Source organism: Micromys minutus (genome assembly GCF_963924665.1).
Source record: "Micromys minutus genome assembly, chromosome: 31".
NCBI lineage: Eukaryota > Metazoa > Chordata > Mammalia > Rodentia > Muridae > Micromys > Micromys minutus.
This window is the reverse complement of record NC_137966.1, coordinates 17,432,589-17,452,525: the sequence shown is the minus strand read 5'-3', so window position 1 is coordinate 17,452,525 and position 19,937 is coordinate 17,432,589. Positions and strand designations below refer to the sequence as shown.

Below are 19,937 nucleotides of genomic sequence, written 5' to 3'. Positions count from 1 at the left end.
CGGTATTTCAGAGGTTGATGGCTTTTATTCTGTTTTGTGGGCAGAACCTTAATCACCCATCATTCATAACATTGCTTCTATGGGAATTTTTTGCTGGAATTACTTGACAGTCAACTTACAAACTTTTTGGACAGCCTGTTTGTAAGTTAAGGACTGCCTGTACTGTATTATGGTTACACTTGTTACCATTTTTTTTAATGGAATCTGGCATTATAATTTAGGTGTAATTGAAAGTGTGACGATTTGGATAGAAAAATAACATCTCGTTGTTTTTCTGGTCATAGTTGCCCATTGTGCATCTTCACGACAAATCATCTCTCATTGGAAGAACTGCACACGACATGACTGTCCTGTTTGCCTCCCTTTGAAAAATGCCAGTGACAAGCGAAACCAACAAAGTAAGTGAGCACGGGGGCAGAGAAGCTTGGAGATGAGAATAGAAGCTGCTCTTAAGAGAATGCTGAGAGTAGGGAGCTAGTGGGCAAGGGTCATCAGCACAGCCTGCTGGGTGAGGTAGGGCCGGCAGTGGCCTAGTGCAGCCAAGCTCAGTGGGTAGATGGGCTTCCAGTGAACTTCGAAAATAGCCACGGCCTTGCTGGGCTTTCATTTTCCTCCATCAACTCCCATACGTGCACTTGAGCGAGTGTAAAACTGCAAGGTCATTTCCTTCAAATGGCTTGAAGGAAGATGTAGTATTTTCTGACAAATACTTAGTATGAGGATTTGAATGTCAGGTTACTCACAGGGACAGTGACATCATGGGGGCAGTAGAAGGACACCCTTTTTTGTGAATAACCTGTTAAGTTATATCAGTATAAGAGCCTGGTAAACTTTTGCTTAAGCAGTGTCTACACTTGCTAGTATATGAACTTACTAAGCTTTAGACTGGGAATCTCAGCGTCTGATTAACACACCCTGGTCATCTCCATTGTTCTGTTGTCTTCTGAATCATCTGTGTAGTCCTTGACAGGACCTATTCTGTACTGGTTGCTCTTTACAACATGTGGCTCCTGGATCCCTGCTGTTTTTAGGCATCAGAACATTAGGAAGGATATGAACACCTCTTCCCAGTTTTAAGACTCTTTGCTGTCATTTCAGAGGCTAAAATGTAGTCTTTGAATATATCCTTTATTTGCACATCTAGAAAGTGCCCTCAGGTAGGCATGCTCTAGTTGGAGGCATACCCTATAGTGATCTTTCAAGGTGGTACAGTCTTTCTCATCTTTCACCATCTCACTTCTCCCTGATGTTCTCCATGTTCTTCACTTTGAACATCTTCACAGGTTCCCGTTCTGCCTGGTGAACATGTGCTGCTTTCTTCCTGACTTGCTGTACATGGCAAATCACTCTAATCTAAGAGTACTATTGATTGGAGTGCCATGTTGGCTATTTGACCTCTATGAGTCCAACTTTTCTTCCTGTGAGCTGACTCACTGTATACAATGCTTCATTGGAAAAACAGGGTGTTGGGCCTGATATCTTCTTCCCTTATAGATGAACCACAATTACATTTCTTTGAAAATTTAGTTTCTTGAATCAGTTAAGTTATTCTTTGTGTGTATGTGTGTTGGCGGTGGGAGGGTATGTGCTTGTGTCTGTGAGTATAGTTATTCATTTGCTGCAGCTTGTGGTATAGGTCAAAGGTCAGAGAACAACTTGAGATGTTGGTTCTTACCCTTTATTTTGATTGTTTATGTGTGCTGTATGTAAGCTGGGTAGCCGGTGAACGTCTAGAGATTCTTCTTCCTCCACCAGGCATTTGAACTGGGATTCCATGTATGCTACCATGGATGGTTTTATACAGGCTATGGGAATTTGAACTCAGGTCTTTACACTTGCCTGGCAAGTACTTCAGCTACTTACTGAGCCGTCTTCATAACTCCTGCATTTTTAATGTATAATTTTTTTCTGGACATTTTTAATTTTAAGTATAGTACTGGTATACTGGGTCTTATTAATTCCATGAATGATGAGTTAGGATCTCAGTTTTAATTTTTAATTTTGGATGTGACTCATAAGGGATCTTTTTAGCTTAATATGTACATACTGTTAAGAAAATTGTAAACCTCTGTGACTTCTCTTTTTAAGAAATATTTATGTGGTTTTTGTTTTAAGAAGGTAAAAAAGAAAAGAAACGTGGGTTTTTTTCTTAAATGTCCTTATAACTGCCTAAGTATGAAAATTGATTCTAAGCATGCTTTCTCAAGTGGTAAACCACAGGGTTTCTACTAGTCATAACATGAGGTGTTAGCAGGGTGGGGGGATGGTTGTGTTGATAATGTAAAGTCACAGGGAGGGTTGAGATGATCTCTGCATAAACAGTTTTAATGGAAAAAAGTTAAATGCTCCCTTTTAAAATTTTAATTAGTTTGTGTGTCTCTGTAGGTGATTTTGCTCATTTGTGAGCCTATGGAAACTAGAGGTCATCTGGAGTCTTGTTCTAATCACCCTCTACCTTGATTTTTTTAAATAGTCTCTCATTGAGCCTGGTCAGTTTTGGCTAGACTGGACTGGTGAGATGAGCCAGTGGTGGTTTGTGTCTCTGCCTTGCCTTCTCAGCACCAGGGCTGTGCACACTCACTGCCACCACAGCAGCATGCTTTTCCCTGGCTCCTCATGGTTGGACTATAAGCACTGTCCTTACTGGGCCATCTCTCCAGCCTAAATGCTTCTTAAATTACAATTTTGATTGTGGTCTTATACTTGTAGATGTGTGAGATAGAATTAATTTGTTTTATGTCATTGGGGGGAATGTTTAGCAGTGTCCTTTTTTTTGCTCTAGAAAATTGTGTTTATGGTTTATAATCCTAGACTATTAGGAACTAGAGAAAAAAAGTGAATCCAAACCTTCAGTGGCTTCAGGTTGAATTCTAGAATATTCTGAAATATATCTGAAATATATGTCTTAAAAATTAGTGCAGTTGGGCATAGTACTCCAAAAGCTGAGGCAGGAGGATTCTGGATTCTAGGTTATCTTAGAGTATATATTGCTAGACCGTGTCCCATTTAAAAAGAAAGACAAAAACAAAAAAAAAACCAAAACAACAAAAATCCCACTATTTTGAGTTAATTTGTACTTGCTTGATAGTAATTCAGTGAATTATGAGCTTCAGTTTCATGCTTAACTTTTAATTTAGGGGAGTGGCTTTTCTGGGATTTGGGGGGTTGCTGCTACATTTTAAAAAGTAGTAATAGTCTCCCTTCAAGGATCAAGAATAGGCATGAAGTATTCTGTGTAGGGCTAATGGTTTGGAATGAGAATATGCGTAGACCTTCGTAGAGAAAACATGTGCTCATAGAACCCAGGATTAACAAAATTACAACAGTAGTCAGGTGCCAGCAAAACACATAGCCTGTCCAGGAGCAAAGCTGACTGGTGTGGTTAAATAAGAACGGCTTCCATGATGCTCAGTCATCACAGAGCAGCACTGTTTGAAAGGAACAGGAGGATGGCCATGAACTTGAGGCCACCTTGGGCTACATAGTGAATTACAGACCAGCTGTAGCTATAAAGTAAAGCTCAGTCTCCCCTCCTTCCAAACAAACAGACCAAAATAACAACCAAAAACCTCCAAGATGTGTCTCAGGTATGCCACATAATAAACTAGATAGTTAGTTTATTGGGACTCCTCAGGGTATATAATATGACATCCAAGGGACTGGTGACATGTATCACATTAAACTTCAGAAGAGAAAAGACCAAGTGGATAGTCTTCATTTACGTGTCCAGTTGATTAGTGCAGAAAGCTCTGTATCAGGGATGCAAGTAGGTGAGCATTGCTGTCTCTAAGGATCTGTTTATTCTTGTTCATCAAGGTGCTTGGAGTGGACAAGGGACAGACAGATAACTACAGACCCCTATATTACATCCTATAAACTCTTGACACTGAGCCCTCTCAGCTATAGCAGCCTTGTATGACAAGAGTAGGTGAAGAGTAGGCTGAGTCTTATGGAATCCCAATCTGCAGTGATGTCCAGGATGAGATGAACAGGTTTTTCTAGGATCCATGTCTCAAATTGTGGTACATGCTTACAGTTTCAGGTGTGACCTTGATGTTCTATACTTGACTATTTCATCTACATTCTTGCCAAGGTGTACATTGGGAATTGCATTTTATTTATAATGATGAGTTGTTTACTATGTTTAAGTGTATCTAATGGGTGTTAATGAGTTTGAGATTTGACTATCCTTATTAGAAAAGGTAATAATAGTATGGAATGAGTAATTACCACAATTTTTGTTTCTTTTTACATGTTTTTGTTTAGTTACATTAATCTGATAAGCATTTTGGTTCTATATAATTTTTGCATAGATGATGGCTTAAGTATATTTATTACTAACTAAAAGAAAGATGTTGTGACTGTTTCATATGTCAGTCATATAATGTCAATTTTATAAGCTTAATACATAAAGCATGTCTTTGTGATTTTACTTCCAACATGACTTTAAGCTTTGTTCAAGTTTAAAAGAAAGGACCTCTTTAAAAATAAACAAACAAACGAATGAATGAATGAATGAGTGAATGAATAGTGTGACAGAAAACCTGCCGTACTAAAAAACTCATCAAATAGATGGATTGTATGGGTAGATGGATTGGTTGAACTTGAAATGATCAAAGAAGTTTGGGATGAGTCTATTATGTGGACACTGTTTTTTTTTTTCCTTCTAATTCCTGGGGTTAGACAGCCAGGTGGGACAGCTGCTCTATGTGCTGCTTGTGGCTTTGGGTCAGCTACATGAGGCACATCTACATCCTTAATATAAGCTGTACTGAGATGATACCTAAGTAAATGAAAGCTCATTTGGAATCCTCAAGCCTCGTTCCATCTGTTAATTGTGGGTAGATCAGTAGGTCAGTCAAGTATACTATAGTCCAGCCTGGTGCTCTCCTGGAAAAGAAGGTATTCCACAAGAGGATATTTTACAGAAAGGTTTCTTACTAATGCTGTCATTACACAAGTGAGTTTGGAGAAATGCCATTTTGTAATTTAGAGGATCACCTCATAGGTCTGTTGATTATGAAGTGTTCAACCAGGTATCACCTTTCCTATTTCTCTCAGTTTACAGAAGTGAATTCTATTGATAGGTGGGCAACAGCTTTTATGAAGGCTCCTTCCATCATTTGAAAGCAAGTTGTTGACACATTCATCATCATGTACTTTGTCATACATTTGACACTTCTTGTAACTGACTTCCTAGGTATCTCTAGATTTCCATAAACACTAATATTTTACTACCTGATCTTTTTCCAATTTTTTATGCTTTGTTGCTTTTAGACATAAAGGGTGGATTTGCTTTAGATTTTTGTTTCTCAACTACTGCTAAACAAACTAGATGAATTCTGTACTGCTTCTTTCTTGCTAGATTTAATGCCTAGTCTTTGAAAGGCTTATTTGCCTCATATTATTTACAGCTTATTTGTAGGCCTCTCACCCTTACTTACCTTTTTTTGCTTATCTGTCTGTTTGTTGTTCTAGCCATCCTGGGATCTCCGGCTAGTGGAATTCAAAACACAATTGGTTCTGTTGGTGCAGGGCAACAGAATGCCACTTCTTTAAGTAACCCAAATCCCATAGACCCCAGTTCCATGCAGCGGGCCTATGCTGCTCTAGGACTCCCCTACATGAACCAGCCTCAGACGCAGCTGCAGCCTCAGGTTCCTGGCCAGCAACCAGCACAGCCTCCAGCCCACCAGCAGATGAGGACACTGAATGCTCTCGGTAAGTGTAGGAGCACGTAAGAACTAACTTCCTTTAAGTATATTGTAAAGATGATGGTGCTTACTTGAACCCACGGCTGTTTCCAGTTTATTCTTACTTCAGATTCATTGCTTCGGATCAGCAGCCTTCCAGAGGAAACTTGAGGTGTAAATTTGCAGGGAAGATGGTACATGGTTGTAGAAAGAACATTTTCAAGTAAGGCAGTGATTTGCTTCATGTGTACCACTTTATCTATAGATAGTTCATAAAGGACATTGTTTTGGCTCAGGATGCAGAATTCAACCTGAGTGAACTCTTAAGTACACCACTTATTTAATAAGGACTTGGTAGGGTCTTTTTGTTTGCGATCCTCTCTTCTTTGGAAGTGACCATTTAGAATCAGGCTGGTTAACAGTAGACACTCAGCAGCAGCTGTCACCTGTACCTGAGTAAATCAGTACTTCCTCTGGTCACCATAGTCCATCATTTTGCCAGCTCTAAACATTTGTTGAAATCACCACAATTTTTGTTACTTCCTACTGTAATTTCCATAACTGTAGTTTTTCTCTGTTCTTTTAATTTCTGGCTCTCACAGAGTGAGGAGCACTATCAATGAAGTTGACTGACGCTAACTTTTTAGATTCAAAAGTGAGTCATTAAAAAATGACCTGTTAAAATTAGGGATGTTGATCAGTGGTAGGGCACTTGTTTAGTGTGCATGAAGCTCCAAGTTTGATATCCAGCAGGGCAGACAGAGATGAGAAGAGGCAGAGTTGGGCCAACTAAAATCATCCCTACATTACTTTCTTGAAAAGCACCTTAATAATTATCAGTAATGCCCCAAGTTCTATCTATTTCCCTCCTGTTTGATGGTAGTAATTTTGGAATTGTATTAATCTCTGAGTTTGCATTTTTTAAAAAATGATCTATTTTTTCCTCCTAAACTTAACTTTTAGTAAGTTTACTCTCTGACATGTAAGAACAGTCCAACACACAGGTATGTGCCAGGCAGGTCAGTGTAATTGTTTGGACACCAGTGAAACAGGAAAGCTGAAGGCATCGAATGGGCAGACATGGATTTCTCAGCAGCCCTAGAGTACTGTTGGCTCACTGTGCAGCCACTAGAGCACATTCTTTTGAGGCTATAGAGTGAGAGTGGGTGGAGTTGACAGTGGAGCTTGTTGACGTTGGTCACCACGGATGAAAAGTACAGCTTCCATAGTTTCTGTTCCACTGTGTTCTGCTATTCTTCATATGAGTTCTTTATGTGCTCACTTTTAAAAAATCTACTATAAAAACTTGAAGTGTTTATAGTGTAGGGACTGATTCATTTTTTTCTTTGTCTTCAAAGGAAACAACCCAATGAGTATTCCAGCAGGAGGAATAACAACAGATCAGCAGCCACCAAACTTGATTTCAGAATCAGCTCTTCCAACTTCCTTGGGGGCTACCAAGTAAGTACAAAGCTTTAGGTAACCGCTGTCTGAAGCCTGGTCCTCTGAAGAGAAATAAGCACTTTTAGCAATGGAGCTATCTCTTCAGCTTCTCTTTCTTTTTTAAAATGATAAATGCAAAACAACCAATGAAACCGTTTGAATTTTGGTGGAGATACATTACTTGCTTCTCTTCAACTTGAAGTCACATATGGTTAAAGAAGGTGGAGTACATTTGATTCCCTTGAGTAGCTTGTTGAAGTACCTTATTTCCTCTTCAGTCCACTGATGAATGATGGCTCCAACTCTGGCAACATTGGAGGCCTCAGCACGATACCCACAGCAGCGCCTCCTTCCAGCACTGGTGTTCGAAAAGGCTGGCATGAGCACGTGACTCAGGACCTGCGGAGCCACCTAGTGCATAAACTGTACGTAACCCTCAGCAGCCAGGTGCACAGCTTGTGCTAGGGCATTGTTGAATCTTTGTGCGTGTGTAGATGTTTGATTTTGGTTTTTTATCTGCTTGTTGAACCCCATTTTACAGCTCAGAGATACACAGGGTCCATGCTTGTTTCAGAAAGCCATCCCCACTTCTAATACATCTAGGAAGGCTGACTGTGGTCCCCATTGTGTAGTGGCATCAGAGAGCATAGAGAAGTGACCCTAAGCTCATTCTCTTTGCTTTCAAGCTCAACCATGTTTAATGACTTGAAACTAGTTATAATGCTCCCTAAATTGGTGATATTTTGGTCTGGTAAGTACAGGTGGTGTGACGGTTATTTTATGTACAGAACATTAATGTTTTCATACTATCTGTCCTGAGTTGAAATGAAGTTAGTCAGCTATAGATTCTTCTTACTTTGTTTTTATAATGCATAGTTTTAAATTAGGAATTTGGAATCATATTATTTCTTAAAATGATGTATAGTATGTAGACACTGGGTGTGTAGATGTAAGGTTAGTATTGTTTTCTATGTTAATGAACAGTGAGATTTGGGCCCTACAGGTAGATAGCCATTTCTGGCTTTATTATTTAGCTCTCTTGTGACCACCTTGAAAGCAGGTTGATAGAATGTACTGTTCTTTCAGCGTTCAAGCCATCTTCCCGACTCCTGACCCTGCAGCTCTGAAAGATCGCCGTATGGAGAACCTGGTTGCCTATGCTAAGAAAGTGGAGGGAGACATGTATGAGTCTGCTAATAGCAGGGTATGTTGCTAAGCAGCTGTTGAACGTATAGATGGGAAATGGTATTTGTCTAGTTGGTTATCCAGAACTAGGAGAGTCTCTGTAGTCTAGGAGACTCCTAACTTGAGTGCCCCAAACAGAGACATGTCCAAATAAGAATGAGATTCCTAGACACCTCTTGTGAAGCACAAGTGTCATAGTATAGGAGTCCAGACGAACTAGAAAATCAACATGTATCCTTGGGTCATCTTTTTTCATGGAATGTGTTCTTTAGGGTTCTTGTATTTATTATTGCTTAGTGTCAGTGAATACCAAAGAAAAAGTTCAGTTGTGGAAATAAACAAAACAGTGATAGCACCTTCAATTTGTTATGTCCAGTAAAGTTACTAGTTCAATAAAGTGAAAATTAAAGGGCATGCTGGTATCACTGAGAATTTAGGTGGGGCAGGGAGAATGGGTTTTTGGTTTATCAGATGTGTCAAATCTTTGTCAATGCACTTAAAATGTGTTAGGTGGTATATAGTACCTGCTTGGTACACCATGGCCCTGAGTTTGGCTCCCAGCAACAAAATGTGAATGACAAGTGAGTTCATTAGTTAGAACATATAAAATAAATTTTTGGTTCTCAGATTTTTTTCAGTACCTTAATGTTAAATATTATTGCTTTTTAGGATGAATACTATCATTTATTAGCAGAGAAAATCTATAAAATACAAAAAGAACTAGAAGAAAAACGGAGGTCACGTTTACATAAGCAAGGCATCCTGGGTAACCAGCCAGCTCTACCAGCTCCTGGGGCTCAGCCCCCTGTGATCCCACCAACCCAGTCTGTGAGACCCCCAAGTAAGGATTACATTTCTCATAGCCTGTTTGCTTGGTGTTCTTTTAGTCGTTTGGGGTATATTTCTAAGACTGTAGAGTTCTCCAAAAATCTGTATTTTGAAATCTCTTTGTATGGCAGTGGTCTGTGGGGACATTGGGCTTGCCTTATGGGTAGGCTTCTTTTATTGTTTAGTTGGTTTTGGTGTCTCTTTCCCTATCCAGTTTTTTAAGACAGGGTTACTCTGTGTAGCCCTGGCTGTTCTGAAACTCACACTGTAGATTAGGCTAGCTTCAAATTCAGAGATTCTCTCTACCCCCTTCTCCTCACCCCAGACCCCACCCATAGCCTCCCAAGTACTGGGATTAAAGGTATCACCACTGCTCAGCATGGGGAGAGATCTTAAAAGGGTGTGCTGGCAAGTGCTTTTTGGACTTCAATGGGTTTCCTCTGTGTGTATGTATGTATGTATGTATTTATATTTAATTAATTACATTTTCCCCTTCTTATAGATGGGCCCCTGCCTTTGCCAGTGAATCGCATGCAGGTTTCTCAAGGTATTTCACTATTTACTGTCAGCCATATTTTAGCTTAACATTCAGCAGCTTCAAACGTCTCCTCTCGTGCCCTCTCTACCCCTTTTCCCTTTTGTGTTTTTTCTGTTTTTTCTGATGAGAATATAGTCCACCAAATAATGTGAGTCTCTTGTATTTAAAAATGTGGGGGCTGGAGAGATGGCTCTGTGGTTAAGAGCTCTCTGACTGCTCTTCCAGAGGTCCTAAGTTCAGATCTCAGCAACCACATGGTGGCTCACAACCATCTGTAATGGGATCTGATGATCTCTTCTGTGTGTGAAGACAGCTACAGTGTACTCATAATAATAATAGTTAAATAAATCTTTAAAAAATTTGGAAATTATAGGAGAGTATTCTAATACTATAGGAGAGGTCAGAAATAGGATCTTGTACTGACACACAAACCCTCCCACCAAAACAGCAGGAGATTATATAAAAGAAACATATTCTAGGAAGGAAAAAGCCTTTCTTGAATACTCGGCCAGGGAGTCTGTGAGCCAATCTGTGGAAGGTACTTTTTGGAGACTGAGAAGGTACAGTGCTGCTCCAGCCCATCAGAATTGAAGCTGGTGAGTGGGTCTCAACCACAGGAGGCTGTGGGCAGAACTCCATGCCTTTCTGGAGTAGTGATATCTATCTAAGCCATAGAAGGCTCAACTCAAGGTTCTGTGGTTATTTGAGCTTCAGGACTTGGAGCCATTTGTAAGCTTTTCAGCTCTTGACCTGAACAGCAGGGCATTTCCAGCAGGTGAAGTAAAATGGGAGCATTATCCAGATGGTAAAGAAAGGTGTTGCAGTCTACAGATCAGTTTGAGAGGGAAGGGTACATGATTTAATATTGTTGGGGGAACATGGGTATTGCTGACTTGGGGTCTGACAAGATAACTAATAAGCTACAGATGACTGGAGAGGTGTTTTCTGGGTCATACTTAGCAGCTTTTTTGCTGGGAATATCATTACCTGTGAATGTGGATTACGTTCCATGCTCTTCTTATTCAGTATCTACACAAAATTGGGATGGAGGGGAAACTTTTTACATTCATTACATACTCCCTAGAAAGTATTCTTGTACCTTGTTAGAATTTGGCCATTTGCAAGTAGTGGTTTTTGATAGGCGTTGAAGATATAAGAAGCTCCTCTTTGGTCATAGCAACAGTAAAGCAAGCTTCTCAGAAATTTCAGGGAGTCTTAGATTGCAGTGTTGGGTAGAATAACAACTTGGACTGAGATTTTATTTAGAACCCACAGTTTGCATAGTTTCTATAGAAAGTTCGTAAGAACTAGTTCCTGGGTTCTGAAGATACTTCCCAGCTAAGCCTTTGGCATGGGTGTGATTATTTCTGCAAACTATGAAGTCTAAATGTAGCCCTTGGGCACTTTCTACTAAAGATGCTTGGAAAATTAAGAGGATGTTTTAAGTCTTAGCACAGATTCTAACCATAGTATCAACTTAGCCAAGAAGCATGGAAGCCTGGGATAATGGGAGCCTAAGGATGTGCTTAGAGAGATGGAACAGGCTCAGTACTGCACAAGGCCTCCTTGTCTGTATGATTCTTCTGGGCTCTATGAACATCAGTTCTGGTTAGTTGTAAACCCCCTCCCCCCATCATACAAAAGGGCTACTACAGTCTGCTCTGATTTGTTTGTGGGTTCCTCTCTATTGTCTATTACCTATGAGTTCTGTCTTGAGTTTATTTGATGGTCCTTTCTTTTCTTGTGAATGTTTTTATTAATGAACTATTTTAACTATTTATAGGAATGAATTCATTTAATCCAATGTCCCTGGGGAATGTCCAGTTGCCACAGGCACCCATGGGACCTCGTGCAGCCTCCCCCATGAACCACTCAGTCCAGATGAACAGCATGGCCTCAGTGCCAGGTGTAAGTGCCTCTCCTCTCAGTCCTTGCTCAGTAGACCATTCTCTGAGGAGGGATCTTCCATTGTTACCTGAGAATTTTAGGGAACTTATTCATTTGCATTTGATCTTTGTTTTATTTCCTTCATCATTCTTAAAACAACAAACAAGCAAACAAACAAAACTGTTGGTATAATAAGGACCATATGAATGCTAATTATTTTTATTGGAATGAGAATTCTGTAGGTATTTGCTGTGGAACAGGTAGCCAATGGCTTATATGGTTGGTTCACTTCTGCTTGCCCTTCTGAAATAGTCTTCCACTAATTTAAGGCATGATTGAATTCAAAATTACAGCATGCTATTGATTGCTGTTCTGAACACAGTTCAGCATTGGCTTACTTAAGAGATTGTTTGGGGAGTTGTAGAAAGTGCCTAGGAGCTGGGCAGTCCTCGGCAAGTGGTGGTCTTTAAAACAGCAGTGTACTACATTTGTAAGGCTTTGGATCTCCATTGCACTGTGTATCACTTGAAGACTCTGGCCTAACACTTCTGATTGTCTTATAGATGGCCATTTCTCCTTCCCGGATGCCTCAGCCTCCGAATATGATGGGTACCCATGCCAACAACATTATGGCCCAGGCACCTACTCAGAACCAGTTTCTGCCACAGAACCAGTTTCCATCATCCAGTGGGGCGATGAGTGTGAACAGTGTGGGCCTGGGGCAGCCAGCAGCCCAGGCAGGTGTTTCACAGGTACGCTGAGTGTGGGAGCCTGGTCAACTAGTATTTATGTAGCCCCAGCCTCTGACAAGTTCCTGTCTTATTTTATGTAAGCTACAATTCTAGAATATACATCTCCATTTCCCATTTTGCCCTGTAGTTTTTAATTTGTTTTCAGTTCTTGTTCCTTCTAGGTGAAGTTTACACAAGAAGTAAGATGGATTGTGGCTGTAGGCTTTTGTTTTCGTTTGTTCATTTGTTATATTTTCATATTCTTTATATTTTTATCTTTGGAATTTGGTTGCTGTTTGTGTGTTTTAGAAATCAAAAATGAACATGTCATCCTGAGAAATACTGGAACTTGAAGAAGGGGTGAATCTTTTTAGTGACTCAGTTTTGTGTGTCTGACTACGGACCAGTGTTGGGGTCGAGGCTAGTAGAATCATTGGGCTAGCACTCTTCTCGGGAGCATGCTTGTTACGTAGTTAAAGCTGACTTTTCCCTCCATTTTACTCTTTCTACCACTTCCGTTAATTGTAGTGTATCAAATGTCAGCTGCATACAAAGTATCTAAAATAGGCTAAATCTTTTCTCAAAATATAAAAATCATGTTCTTTTAAGCAATTAGCTAATGCTGAACGAGTTTTGAATATATTAGGTTTACTCAGTAATAATTAATTTTCTCTGTCATCTCATTTCTTCAGAACAGAGATCAGGAAACCAACTTCCCTCTCTTTCCAGAGTCTTTCCATGTGTCCCAGGCTATACTCTTTCTAGCCATATGCCACAATGACCAGCCGTAAACCTTTTCTATTCAACAGCCGAATAGTAAATAAACTCTTTCCTTAGGGCCGTAGGCCTAGTCTTAACTGTTAGCCCTGCTCTGACAGTGTACAAGGAGTTACACACACGTAACTTGTAAAACTGGTTTTGGTGCTAGGTGGAACGGCAATTCTGATCCCCTCCCCCCCTTTCTAAGTCAGGGGTTTCCACCATGTTCTGTGTTCTAGTGTCTCTACTTATTTAAAAAACAAAAACAAAACCTTTTTCTGTTGTCTAAATTAAAAGTAGATGTGGCAAAACATGATGTCAGTAAGCTAAGTAAACGTGTCTAACTGAGCCATAAATATTGCAGTTATTGAACCAGATATTGAAGTTATACAAATCAAAGTATGAGAAGCATTAGCTAATATTATTACATGGTGTGGTGTGTGCTATAAATGGTCAGTCTGAAGTTTTACAAATGTAATATTCTCCTGAAACTACCAGAAATAATTAAGAAACTAGTATTAGATTTTTCTACTTTTTTGCTTCAAGTCCCTTATGGTTTCAATTGGGTAAAGTAGGTTTTACATATTCTTACTATTTCTTTTAGGGCCAGGTGCCTGGCGGTGCTCTTCCTAATGCTCTGAACATGCTGGCCCAGGCCAGCCAGCTGCCTTGCCCACCAGTGACACAGTCACCGCTGCACCCGACTCCACCTCCTGCTCCCACCGCTGCTGGCATGCCCTCTCTCCAGCATCCGACACCGCCTGGGATGACCCCTCCCCAGCCGGCAGCTCCAACTCAGCCATCCACTCCTGTGTCATCTGGGCAGACACCTACTCCAACTCCTGGCTCAGTGCCCAGTGCTGCCCAAACACAGAGTACCCCAACAGTCCAGACAGCAGCACAGGCTCAAGTGACCCCACAGCCTCAAACCCCAGTGCAGCCACCATCCGTGGCTACTCCTCAGTCATCACAGCAGCAACCAACGCCTGTGCATACTCAGCCTCCTGGCACACCGGTGAGTCTCTTTGTCATTATCAAGCCAAACTTGTAGAGGCTACCTTCCCATAAGAATGTTTTTTTTTTTTTTTTTTTTTTCGGGCACTCAAGGCACAAGCAGGCATATCTAGCTAGAAAGTAAGAGCCTATCTTTAAAAAATATAAAATAGGACTATTCTGTTAGGATGCTATAGCAAATTGCTCTGGTGCCAAAAAGTAAGTGGGGGGGGAGTGTGTGTGTGTGCGCGTGCGCGTGCTACAGTAAACTGATTTTGTTCCCCCTATTGGCCCTAAAGGTATGTATGGTTTACAATTTCCCTTCATTAAAGTGGTTTATAGAAATCAATAGTCATTGGTATATCACAGCATGGACAGAGCTATTGACCTGTATATGCTACCATTATTTCCCGTTTTCTGTTGACTGCTTCTGTGCTTAGCTTTGTGGGTTAGTAAACATGCTATGCTCCAAACTAGAGTACATGACTTTTTTATTCATAATGAAACAGCAGATCCCCTCCTTCCAGGTTTGCATTAATTCCATTCTTAGATACTTAGGCTACTTGTAGAATAAAACAATTAATCGTGCAACAACTGCAAAGATGACATTACTATTTTGCTTTCTCCATAAGGGAAACTCTTACTCTTACTCTTCACTTTGGTCTCTAATTAATTATATTTCCTGTCTTCAAACTGGGGCTTTGCAAACACTGGCGAAGCACTCTACCACTGGCTGCATCCTGTGTCCTCTAAAACACTTCTATTTAATTTTTTCATCTTCCTGTCTTAGTTCATGTAATGCTTTGTTGGATAGAGCCTGTTATGTGGTAGTGTGGTGTTTGCTTACTCCACCACCATCACTATTCTCTAACAGATGCTTCATATAGGCCATTCTTTCCCATCCTCCGTGGAAATACTTAGGTGTTTATAGTTTGCCTTTCTCCATAAGTAGGAATGTTAGTGGAAAAAAAAGGGGGGTAAAATGATCCAGTCAGAAAGCAGAGAGGAGATAATTTTTGTCAGAATTTAGAAAACAGTTTACTCAGCGCTTCGTTTTTGGAAAGTCAATCATATTTCTGACACTCAGTGACTTCTGTTCAGCTCCCTCAGGGAGCTTCTGCTTTTAACATTCATACTAAGTACTTAGGTTGTAAGAAATAATTAACAGAAGATGCAGTTGGAAGAACAAGAGTTGGAGGACATTTGTGTTATCTGCTTTACAGAGGTGGATGATTTTAATTTCTTTGCAGCTTTCTCAGGCAGCCGCCAGCATTGATAATAGAGTCCCTACTCCCTCCTCTGTGACCAGTGCTGAAACCAGTTCCCAGCAGCCAGGACCTGATGTGCCCATGCTGGAAATGAAAACAGAGGTGCAGACAGATGATGCTGAGCCTGATCCTGCTGAATCCAAGGGGGAACCTCGTTCTGAGGTAGATGCTCCCTCAGCCTTAGTACATGGCTGGTGTGGCAGCTTACCATATAGCCTAGGACTAAGCACGGTGTTTGTTTTTGTTGATGTTCTTCATTCATTTTTAGTTTTTGCAGAAGACACGGTAGATTTGTTTACAGTCTTAGAACAGACATTGAAATCAGTAGGCCAAGAGCCAAATCTGCCCTGGGAATGTGTTTTTATTTGGTCTGTTCAGTATTTTAAAAATCAGGGAGTTATAAGTAAAACTTGAGATACTTTGATTTTTCTCAAAAGAAGAACAGTGCTTTACCAGTTCCCTTATACTCCTTTATGACAGCCAGTGTCACACCTGATGAAAGTTTGACATGGTAGTGACATGGGATTCCCAGATAGTCCAAGTCTCATGCCACACTCTTCATCTCAGAGATAGGGTCTTGGTCCTTATTTTGATTTTTCCAAGATACTCTTGTCTCAAACTAGATGTGTCAATATTATTGAACATGTAAACGTACTTTTATATTGAAAAAAGATTGAAATAGAATTAGGATTGTATCAGTGCTGTATAAAGTGACTAAGTAGACATCAAATATTTTGTTACTTTTCCTAGTGGGTAACAGAAAAGATTGTTTACAGGTGCCTTTCACTAAAGGAACACTCAGCAAGCCTGTGTGAGCCAGAAAACTTAGAGTAAAGCTGGACTGGGTTACAAGAGTCTGATTGCTTGTCTTCTGTGGCTCTGTCTTTCTCAAGATGATGGAAGAGGATTTACAAGGTTCTTCCCAAGTAAAGGAAGAAGCAGATACAACAGAGCAGAAGTCAGAACCAATGGAAGTAGAAGAAAAGAAACCCGAAGTAAAAGTGGAAGCTAAAGAGGAAGAAGAGAACAGTGCTAATGGCACAGCCTCACAGTCAACATCCCCTTCCCAGCCACGAAAAAAGAGTAGGTCTCATTTTCTGTATAGACTTAGGCTGGATAGACCAAAGATGGAAAGCTGAAGCTGGAAAACAATTACAAATGCCTTTTCATGTTTCTTGTCTCTCATCTGAGAATGGAGACATTGGGCTGTAGAGATGCTGGGCAAACATGAGGACCTGAGTTTGGAATCTAGCACTCATGTCAAAGGCTGGGTGTAGCTGTACACATGCATCTCTAACCCCAGCACTGTAGGAGACTAGGACAGGAAGCCCAGTAAGAGACCTCCTAACAGAATAAGGCAGGAATACCAGTTGTGCACTAGTATCCATGAATGCATGCAAAGGTGTGCCCACCTGCACACACTTAAGTTCCATAGATAGCCTTTGCCCCATCCACAAGTACACATAGAGAAAAATGACAGTAACAAACTCTGGCCAGGGGAACAGCGCTGAGTTGTATTCTGGCTTGAGATGTCGCTGACTGGGGAGGCATAGTTGAAAGGCTTCTGGATCTTTGAGCAGGCTAAGCAGTGTAGGCTCTGCAGAGCCAGGAGAAAGAGCTGATGAAGAATTCAGAAGGAAAATGAGCCCAAATGCTGTAGTTTGAGGCAAAGGGTCACTGTCAGTATGTGTGAGCACTGGAGGCCAGAAAAGAGCTGTGACTTGGCATGAGAGAGTATGAAGCTACAGATGTGTGCAGTTAGCTCAGGACAAGTAGAAATTGGGTATATTCCAGTTAAGATGTGTCCACAGTGAAAATCAATGGGGTGTTGGGAGATTGTCGAGTGACCCTTGCTTAGCAGGACTTTGGAAGCGGAGAAACAGACACATTCAGAAAGAGTGCAGAGTGGTGGCTGAGGCAGTGAAGCTCCACAGTGAGGACAGGCACCTCCTTCCTTCATAGTTGGTGGGGCGTGGACTACCCTGTTAGTACTTATCCTTTTAAGAAGTAAACCTGAAAATATATATGTCTGTCCCTGGTGCCATTTACCCCTCCTCACCTGGAGATTAGAACCAGTACTCTACCTGTGATCGTGCTAGCCTCATTTAACACATTTGTAATCTCTTAAAGAGAGATAGACAACTGAATTAGACTCTTAGGAACTGCTGTGTTCTGCTGTGTGATAATATTGTTTGAACTGTGTGAGGAACATCTGTCCTCATTCCAATAACTTATTAGTGAAGAGAATAACTTGGAATAGACACTCTTTTTTGGTAGATGCTTCAGGAGACAGTGAGTTCTTGAAGGTGAGTTGACGTCATCTTTTGTGACCTGCAGAGTGCGAGGTCCTTGAGTTGTAAACATTTTCCAAGTACTAACATACCTAATGCTCTAATATCAAACTTCTGCTTCTCTAGATACTCACCTTTTCTAGTATCAATATCAGTTTTGTAAAACAAATCTTTAAAAGTTTTGGGAGGTATCAAGCTTATATGGCAGATGAAGTTTTAGAAAACATTAATTGATGACAGTTCAGCTTTTACCCTTGGCAACAGATACTGTTATTTGTTCTTGAAGTAGCAGCTCACTTAGGTAGGTGTGTGTGTGTGTGTGTGTGTGTGTGTGTGTGTAGGTGTGTGTGTGTGTATTATAAGAAAACTTTGCCACAGACTAGAATTGATTAACAGTTTTGTATCTGTCACCCTTCTTAAGATTTCTATCTTCTGGGAAAAAAGCAGTTCCTGCTCTCAGCCCCAGTGCTGACATTGCTGCTGGTTCCCAAGACTGCTTCTCCACAGTGAGGTTCTCTGTTCCATTACAGGGTATCATGGAGGCACATGTGGGAGTAGAGATTTACTGAGAGCATAGAGAATGTGCTCAGCTGGCTGCCATTCTTTCCCCTGAGTAGAATGGCCACAGAAACGGGAAGACCCTCCCATTCATCTTGTCTCCTCAGTAGCACTGTCAGGTAGTTTGAATCTCAGAGACCCCCAGCGAGGCTTTGCACAGTGCTGGAACAGTGCGATTATAGATGTCACACCTGTGCTGTATTTTGTTGACTGTCTGCCATTTGGGTCCTAACCTTAAGTTGTTATAAGGGTGATTGGTAAACTGAATTGTTTAGTTTATGTAAAACTGCTTTGTTTAACTTTCACTACCACATACTTCCAGTCATCACTACATTGGAGGGCATGAGGCTTATAATCCACACACTTTGAAAACTGTATAGTTTGCCATTCTTACTGATGCTAACAAGTGGAATGACACAGCTGTCTCACACCATCTAATTTGTTGCAGAGAACTTGGTTCTAATACAGCTACTGACTTCTTTGTGAGCCCTTGTGGAGTCTTATTACAGAGTATGGTAAAGATAGGAATTTGAAAATACTTAGCATAGGCTTTAAATAGTTGTTTGATTAGTGAATGAACACAAGGAGACACATTTAGTCACTTCAGTTATCACTGGGGAGAGAAATGAGAGTGGCCAGACCTTTTAAAGGGTGGGTGGGTATGGGTGTGGGTGTGTGTCTGTCTGTGTCTGTGTGTGTCTGTGTCTCTGTCCAGTGTCAGGCTTGGCAGAAAATGCTTTTACCTACTGCTCCATCTCATTAACCTGTAAGCAGACTTTTTTGAGACAGGGTCTCACTATATAGTACTAGGAGACCTAGAATTTACTTTGTAGACCAGGCTAGCCTAAATCTATCCATTTATCTTCCCGAGTACTAGGATTAAAAGCATGTGCTTGCCACACCCAGCATGAGCTGACTGTTTTTAAGATGAGGTCTCTCTGAGTAGGAAAGGCTGCTCTGCTTCTTCTACCTCTCAGATGCTAGAAATATAGCATGTATGTTACGTCCCACCTGTCAACAGGCCTTTTCTGTGAAAGGCCTAGGTAATATCTCAGGCTTCATACATCATAAGGTCTGTTAAAACTAGTCAACCCAAAGGCAGCAGCAGACAATATGCAAATGACTGAATATGGTTCTGTGCCAACAAAAGTTTTAAGTTCTTATTTTTCCTTCTTTGAAACTAAAACTTGAATTTTATTTTCATGTGTCATTGGAAAAAAACATGTCCTGGTCATTAAAAAAGGTAAAGACCTGGCTGGGCAGTGGTGACACATCCCTTTAATCCCAGCACTGAGGAGGCGGAGGCAGGCAGATAGATCTCTGTGAGTTGGAGACCAGCCTAGTCTACAGAGCAAGTTGCAAGATAGCCAGAAATACACAGAGAAACCCTGTCTCAAAAGAAAGTAAAGACCGTTTTGAGATCTTGACTTACAGACCGTACAGAGAGCTTGCCAGACTAGGGGTTTTGTATTAAAAAAAAAAAAAGTAAGGGACTATGGAGATTGCTTAGCAGTAAGTACAGCAAACATGGGGGCTAGATTTCAGAGCTCCCAAGCCCCACATCAATGGAGGTAGGAGTGTTGGCTTGACTGTCAGAGCCTAGAGCTCAGAGAGTAGAAGAGAAGGGGTTCCTGACACAAGTTAGCTATCTAGACTAGCCATTCCTACAGTTCTGAGTAGACTTGACAGAACTTGACTCTGAATAAAATGAAGAGCAATCAAGAAAGATGGTGTCAGCTTTGGACCTTTGGACACACATTCAC

General features: G+C 40.8%; 1 protein-coding gene across 2 annotated transcripts in view; it reads left to right on the top strand.

Moving 5' to 3' along the window:
- Window positions 1-19,937, top strand: part of CREBBP (CREB binding lysine acetyltransferase) — a 111,199-nt gene that overhangs the window by 64,814 nt on the left and 26,448 nt on the right. The window contains exons 5-16 of one of the 2 annotated variants that reach the window (XM_080942542.1): window positions 285-398; window positions 5,479-5,721; window positions 7,052-7,154; window positions 7,415-7,561; window positions 8,223-8,340; window positions 8,991-9,162; window positions 9,652-9,696; window positions 11,471-11,595; window positions 12,138-12,326; window positions 13,669-14,079; window positions 15,308-15,487; window positions 16,219-16,408. In XM_080942542.1, coding sequence (XP_080798668.1) covers window positions 285-398; window positions 5,479-5,721; window positions 7,052-7,154; window positions 7,415-7,561; window positions 8,223-8,340; window positions 8,991-9,162; window positions 9,652-9,696; window positions 11,471-11,595; window positions 12,138-12,326; window positions 13,669-14,079; window positions 15,308-15,487; window positions 16,219-16,408 — 2,037 coding nt within the window. The remainder of the gene's footprint in view (window positions 1-284; window positions 399-5,478; window positions 5,722-7,051; window positions 7,155-7,414; window positions 7,562-8,222; window positions 8,341-8,990; window positions 9,163-9,651; window positions 9,697-11,470; window positions 11,596-12,137; window positions 12,327-13,668; window positions 14,080-15,307; window positions 15,488-16,218; window positions 16,409-19,937) is intronic. The other variant, XM_080942543.1, reaches the window with a different exon arrangement.